Source organism: Babylonia areolata, chromosome 31 (genome assembly GCF_041734735.1).
Source record: "Babylonia areolata isolate BAREFJ2019XMU chromosome 31, ASM4173473v1, whole genome shotgun sequence".
NCBI classification, from domain to species: Eukaryota; Metazoa; Mollusca; class Gastropoda; order Neogastropoda; family Buccinidae; genus Babylonia; species Babylonia areolata.
In genome coordinates this window covers 142,501-150,000 of record NC_134906.1, presented here as the reverse complement: position 1 = coordinate 150,000, position 7,500 = coordinate 142,501, and the positions used below count along the sequence as shown (strand labels likewise).

The window sequence follows — 7,500 nt, the reverse complement described above, 5'->3', positions numbered from 1 at the left end:
ATAACTTTATTCAAGTGGCGTGGTAGTTGTTGGTAGCTTAAAGGGTAAAAGTGTTATAACTGTATTCAAGTGGCGTGGTAGTTGTTGGTAGCTTAAAGGGTAAAAGTGTTATAACTTTATTCAAGTGGTGTGGTAGTTGTTGGTAGCTTAAAGGGTAAAAGTGTTATAACTTTATTCAAGTGGTGTGGTAGTTGTTGGTAGCTTAAAGGGTAAAAGTGTTATAACTTTATTCAAGTGGCGTGGTAGTTGTTGGTAGCTTAAAGGGTAAAAGTGTTATAACTTTATTCAAGTGGCGTGGTAGCAACGTTATTCGAGTGGTGTGGTAGTTGTTGGTAGGTTAAAGGTTTAAAATGTTAAGGGTAAAAGGGTTAAAACATTATCAGAATGGCGTGGTAGTTGATGGTACATTGTCGGTAGGTCGTGAAAGGGTTAAAGTGGTAAAAGGGTTTATCAAAGTTGGCGAGGTGGTTGTTTATATATTCAATGGTTATGTGTTTCATTTGTCATTATTTAGTTTCTTTTACTGTGATGTTAAGATTTTTGTTGTTGGTAGTATTGTTATGGTGTATGTTGTTGTTTGTTTGTTTGTTTTGAGGTTGTTGTGGGTTTCTTTTCCCTTTCTTTCTTTCTTTCTTTCTTTCTTTCTTTCTTTTCAGTTATTCCTTTTCACCTCCTCCTTCTCCTCCTCTCCTCCTTCTTCTCTCTTTCCCTGCGAAATTGACCAAACAAGTATTGAAATGAGTTAACAAGAAATTATGGGAACAGAAAGAAAAGAACAAATGGGAAAAGACAGAAGAAGAAGAAGAAGAAACAGTAGCAGCAGCAGCAGCAACAACAACAGTCACAACAGCAAGTGCTTTATAAATATTGTGAAGTCTGAAATCGTTTTTAGCTGTAAAAATACTCTTTTTTGCCTGGAGAGGTAGATAAAATCCTTTGTCATGTACAATAAAGCATTTCGTGTTCGCTTTTGATAAAAATGTCATGCATTATTCATAAATGTTTTCTTTGTGTGTGTTTCGTATTTCAAGTGTAGGGTTTTTTGTATTGATGCGTACATTGTGGAAACAGCTAGCCATGCTTTCTTTGGGTGGGAGATAACATCCCGATGAAGGGAGAAACACACACACACACACACACACACACACACACACACACACACACACACACACACACACACACACTCCACACCCCCCATCCCCCCAAAATAGCATTGAAACTGTATAATGTTTATGTCACTGACACAATGAATGAGTCATGGAACAGCCATCAGAAAAGACAGAGACAGAGAGAATGAGAGTGAGAGGGAGAGAGAGAGAAAGAGATAGAGGGACAGAGACAGAATGAGAAAGAGGGACATAGAATGAGAAAGAGGGACAGAGACAGAATGAGAGAAAGAGGGAATGAGAGAGAAGGAGAGAGAGGTGGGAAGAGAGATGGTGAGAGGGAGGGGGAGAGAGAGGGGGTCGAGATAGGGGAGAGAGAGGGGGGGGAGAGAGAGGGGGGAAGGAGTAGGAGAGAGAGGGGGGAGAGAGATGGTGAGAGGGAGGGGGAGAGAGAGGGGGTCGAGATAGGGGAGAGAGAGGGGGGGAGAGAGAGAGGGGGGAGGGAGTAGGAGAGAGAGAGAGCGGGAGGGAAGGAGAGAGAGAGGGGGGAGAGAGGGAGGGAGAGAGAGGGGGTGGAGAGAGGAAAGGAGGGAGAGCGAGAGAGAGAATGTAAGGGAGAAAACAAAGAGAGGGAGGGAGGGAGGGAAAGACAGAGATAGGTAGATGGGGGAGAGAGTGGGGGAGGGGGGAGGGAGGGAGAGAGTTGGAAATGGGAGAGAGAGGAATGGGCGAGGGGATATATATATAAACAGAGAAAGATAGTGGAAGGAGAGAGAGGGTGTGGTAGAGAGAAAGAGATGAAGGAGTGGACAGAGAGAAGGAAAGGGGGAAGAAAGAGAGAAAGGGAAAGACCGAGATCAAAACAGAAATAGACACACGAACACACAGAGACAGACAGACAGAGTGAAGTAGAGAGACAAACAGACAGACAGACAGCAACATAGACAGAGACAGACAGAGACAGAGACTGATAGAGACAGAGACTGAGAGAGAGAGACGGAGAGAGATGGATGAGAAGGGCCAGCGATGTTACGGATCGTCTCAGTTCTGAAGACTGGATGTTGCTATCTCGTCATGCCTTCTTTCGTCCCGACAGCACTGAACGGTATGTGGTGTCGGAATATAGAGGGATAGCGAGAATAATTCGTTCATCGTATTTCCGTTTCCGCATCTCTGACATACCTGTCTGTCTGTCTCTCTCTCTCTGTCTGTCTCTGTCTGTCTGTCTCTCTCTCTCCATCATCACTTACCTCTCCATGTCTCTCCAACTCCCCTCTCTGTTTCATTCGTTCTCTCTCTCTCTCTCCCTCTCTCTCTCTCATCTCTCCACATCTCTCCTTCCATCCCCCATCTCTCCCCCCCTCTCTCTCCCTCTCTCTCCCCCTCTTCTATCTCCCCCCTCTCTTTCCATCCCTCTCTCTCTCCATCTCTCTCCTTCCATCCACCCCCTCTCTCTCCCTCTCTGTCTTTCTCCGTCTCTCTGTCTCTTTCTCTCTCCCTATCTCTCCATCCCTCTCTCTATCCTCTCTTCCCTTCCCTCCACCCCCTATCTCTCCCTCTCTGTCTTTCTCCGTCTCTCTGTCTCTTTCTCTCTCCCTATCTCTCCATCCCTCTCTCTATCCATCTCTTCCCTTCTATCTCCCCCTCTCTCTCCCTCTCTGTCTTTCTCCGTCTCTCTGTCTCTTTCTCTTTCTCTCTCCCTATCTCTCCATCCCTCTCTCTATCCATCTCTTCCCTTCCATCTCCCCCTCTCTCTCCCTCTCTGTCTTTCTCCGTCTCTGTCTCTCTCCCTCTCTCTCTTCTTCTATCTCCTCTCCCTCTCCATCCCCCCTCTCTCTCTTCATCTCTCTCTTTCCATCTCCCCGTCTCTCTCTCCCCCTCTCTTTCCCCCTCCCCCTTCTCTCTCTCCCCCTCTCTCTCACTATCCCCCCTCTCTCTCTCCCCCTCTACCCACTCTCTCTCTATCTCTCCCTCTCTTTCTCCCTCTCCCCCACTCTCTCTCCCCCTCTCTCTCTCCCTCCCCTCTCTCTCCCCCCTCTCTCCCTCCCCCTCTCTCTCCCTCTCCCCCCTCTCTCTCCCCTCTCTCTCTCACTATCCCCTCTCTCTCTCCCCCTCTACCCCCCTCTCTCTCTATCTCTCCCTCTCTTTCTCTCTCTCCCCCACTCTCTCTCCCCCTCTCTCTCTCTGTCCCCCCCCTCTCTCCCTATCCCTCTCCCCCTCCCCCCCGCCCCCCTCTCTCTCTGTCAGGACATTTGCTGTTTCTAGAGGTAATGGCCATGGACACATTCAGATAGGCAGAACACGTTTCATTCCGAGAGGAATGTTGGCGTTAAATATGTATCGTTTGGTTGCCCTTTTTGTGGTGCGTGTACGTCTTTGTAAGTGTGTGTGTGTGTGTATGTGTGTGTGTGTGTGTGTGTGTGTGTGTGTGTGTGTGTGTGTGTGTGTGTGTGTGTGTGTGTGTGTGTGTGTGTGTGTGTGTGTGTGTGTGTGTGTGTGCTCGCGCGCGTGTGTTTGTGCTTGTGTGTTGGTGTGTGTATGTGTGTGTGTGTCTCTGTGTGTGTGTACACGAACACACACACACACACACACACACACACACACACACACACACACACACACACACACACACACACACACACACACACACACACCTACCTGTGCCAGCACACTGCAGAGAATCATGAATTGTGGGAGGAACCAAATCATCCATGCAGAGCGTAATAAAAAGACAGGTATACTCTGCAAACAGCCGCTGGTTCAAGAAGCGCTTCAAACGAAACACGAAGGTTCGAGGACGTACGATCCATTTGTTCAGTTACTGTTTCTGTTGTTATTTTAAAGAAGCTATTTTGTGTTTGCACATTTTCTTCTGCCATTGCTCCGTCAAATGAGTGGTATAAGGACAAGCCCGGAAAAGTGTCTGGGTTTGTGCTTGTATACCTGTTATTTACCTGTGTGAGAGAGAGACAGAAAGAAGAGGGAAAAAAAAACAGGGACGGTAGATAGAGGCGAGAGATAGAGAGAGGGAGAGAGCGGAGAGAGAGATGAGAGAGAGAGAGGGGGTGGGGATAGGGAAAGTAGATAGAGGCAAAAGATAGAGAGGGAGAGAGGGGAGAGAGAGATGAAAGAAAGGAAGGGTAGGGATAGGGAAAGTAGATAGAGGCGAGAGAGAGAGAGAGAGAGGCGGAGAGGAGAGAGAGAGGAGATGGGGGAATAGGGAAAATAGATGGAGGCGAGAGACAGAGAGAGGGAGAGACGGGAGAGAGACATAGATAGAGAGAGAAGGGGGAAACTGAGAAGGTAATCAGAGGCAATAAACAGAGAGAGAGAGGAGAGAGAGAGAAACAGGGATGATGGAGACGAGGGGCAGACATAGGGAGAGAGGGGAGAGAGAGGGGAGGTAGGGAAAGTAGATAGAGGTGAGAGATAGAGAGAGGGAGAGAGGAGGGTGGAACATAGAAGATATACAGGCGAGAAACAGAGAGAGGAAGAGAGGGAGAGACAGACAGACAGACAGACAGACAGAGACAGGGACTGAGACACAGAGGAGAAATAGGAAAGGTACACAGAGGCAATAGACACACACACAATGGAGAGACGCAATGGCTGGGGTAAAGAAAGGCGGCTTTCCGAAGGTAAGAAGAAAGGGAGGGGTGGGAAAGAAAGAAGAAAGAGAACTAGAAGAGATAGAGAGAGAGGGGGGAGGAAGATAAAGAGTTGATGGCAGAGAAATGGACAGTGAATTAGAGAGGGAAGGCAGACAGACGTACGTACATACATACATACATACAGACAGACAGACAGACAGACAGACAGACAGACAGACATACATACATACATACAGACAGACAGACAGACAGACATGCGTACATACATACAGACAGACAGACAGACAGACACGCATACATACATACATACATACATACAAACATACATACATACATACAGACAGACAGACAGACAGACAGACAGGCAGACATACATACATACAGACAGACAGACAGGCAGACATACATACATGCATACAGACAGACAGACAGACAGACAGACAGACAGACAGAGAATGATGGATGTATTCTGACAGCTGCACTTCGTCACTCTCTCAAGGGCCGTACCAATCCTGGCAAAAAGTCATACCGGGATTTGGTGTCCTTCATGGGCACCTTTTGGGCATTTCTCGGGCACCAGTTTGGCGTCCCCCCTTTTTTGGGCACGGGATAGTCGGGGCCAAGAATTGATGTTGGCAACCCGCATTTTGTACGCAGAGAACCAAAATGCGTGATGTTCAAATAGATGTCAAAATGTATTAAGCATGTCGCTGTGATTGGTGTGCAGGGAGTGAAGGTTTTCTTTGTCCAACCCTCCTGTGCTTTGTTTTATTTTGCTGGACTTCTGTGATTCTCTCTTTTCTCTTTCCTTTCTTTCTTTCTTTCCTTTCTTTCTTTCTTTTCTTCTTCTTTTTCTTTCTATATTTCTGTCTTTGTTCATGTCTTTATTTTTTTCTTTCTTGTTGTTGTTGCTGTTGCTGTTGCTGTTGTTGTTGTTGTTGTTCTTCTTCTTCTTCTTCTTCGTCGTCGTCGTCGCCGTTGTCATTGTCGTCGTCGTTGTCATCTCCTGTCTTTCTTTCTTTCTTTCTTTCTGTGATTCAGCCTTTCTTTCTTTCTTTCTGTGATTCAGCCTTTCTTTCTTTCTTTCTTTCTTTCTTTCTTTCTGTGATTCAGCCTTTCTTTCTTTCTTTCTTTCTTTCTTTCTTTCTGTGATTCAGCCTTTCTTTCTTTCTTTCTTTCTTCTGTGTTTCTGTGTAACTGTCTTTCTTTATTCTGTCTTTCTATCTAATTGTATTTCTTTCTTTCCTTCTTTCTTTCTTTCTAACTGTCTTCCTTTCTTTCTTTCTTTCTATCTTAGTCTTTCTTTCTTTCTATCTTACAGTCTTTCTTTCTTTCTTTCCTATGTCTTTCTATCAAACTGTCTTTCTTTTTTCTTTCTTTCTTCTGTCTTTTAGTCTAACTGTCTTTCTTTCTGTCTGTCTGTCTTTCTATCTAACTGTCTTTCTTTCTTTCTTTCATCCCCTCCTCTCCCTTTTCTTTCCAGTTATCCATTTTATTCCTCCTCCTTGTTCTTCCTCCCCAGTCCCTCTCCCCCCCCCCCCTTTTTTTCTTCTTCTTCTTATGCCCTCTCTCCTCCTTGTTCTTCCTCCCCAATCCCTCTCCCCCCCCCCCTTTTTTTTCTTCTTCTTATGCCCTCTCTCCTTCCTTTTCTTTCTCCCTTGCTTTCTTTCCGTCATAGTGTCTCTGTTTCTGTCAGACGTGGCTGTTGTTGTTTTTCTCTCCCCTGTTTTATGGCCCGTCTGACATGCGTTGTCTCTTCCTTGAATGATTGATTTATTGATTGACCTATTGACTGACTGTGTGATTGACTGACTGACTTATCGAGTGAGTGAGTGAGTCAGTTAGTGAGTGAGTGAGTGAGTGAGTGGGTCACTGGTTTACTGCTTAACTGACTGACTGGTTGACTGACTTATTGATTGGTAGACCATGGGCTGAATGACTGACTAACTCACCGACTGGTTGCTTGTTTTACTGACTGACTGAATTTGACTGACCTATTGATTAATTGACCATGGACGGACTGACTGACTGACTGACTAATTGATCTATCACTGAATCGTCCAATACACAATTTGCTTTCTTTCTTCCCTACCCTTCTCCCGCTTCCCTCTTCCTCTACGCAACGCAACGCTACGCAAACGCAACGCAACGCACGTGCAGTCCCTCCACGCCTAACCAACGACGTGACAGCAGGATCGGTGGAAGTGTTGGAAGGAAATCGCGCGGAACTGGTGTGTAACGCAACGGGAATTCCCACTCCCACCATCACCTGGTTTCGCCAGACCGCGCGGCCCTCTTCCACCTCCCAGCTCCTCAGCAACGGAGGAGGAGGAGGAGGAGGGGGAGGAGGAGGGGGAGGAGGAGGAGCAGGAGGAGGAGAATACGGAGGAGGAGTTGGAGGAGGCAGAGAGAGTGAGTTCTGCAAGGGCACTTCTAGTAAGAGTTTTTTTTCATCTTTTGTTCCCACTTCACTTAGCAGTAGTTATTATTGTTATGATTATTTATTATTAATATTTTTTGTCACTGTTTTATTTTTGTGTAGTTAAGTGGTTGTTTGCTTTTGTTATGTTATGTTATATATATATATATATATATATATATATATATATAGTATATATATGTGTGTGTGTGTGTGTGTGTGTGTGTGTGTGTGTGTGTGTGTGTGTAGCGCCCTTTCTCTCTTAGAGCTCAGGGCGCTTTACATGAAAGAAAAATATATGTTACATAAAACATTCATGATCACTCTTTCTCAAAATCCTCCCCCCACCCCTCCACATATCCAA

General features: G+C 45.8%; 1 protein-coding gene across 1 annotated transcript in view; it reads left to right on the top strand.

The window, feature by feature from the left end:
• The window catches only part of LOC143275739 (lachesin-like), a 73,572-nt gene that overhangs the window by 24,204 nt on the left and 41,868 nt on the right, over positions 1 to 7,500 (top strand). Inside the window, exon 3 of the mRNA XM_076580015.1 lies at positions 6,878 to 7,033. Within this exon, the coding sequence (XP_076436130.1) occupies positions 6,878 to 7,033 (156 nt within the window). The remainder of the gene's footprint in view (positions 1 to 6,877; positions 7,034 to 7,500) is intronic.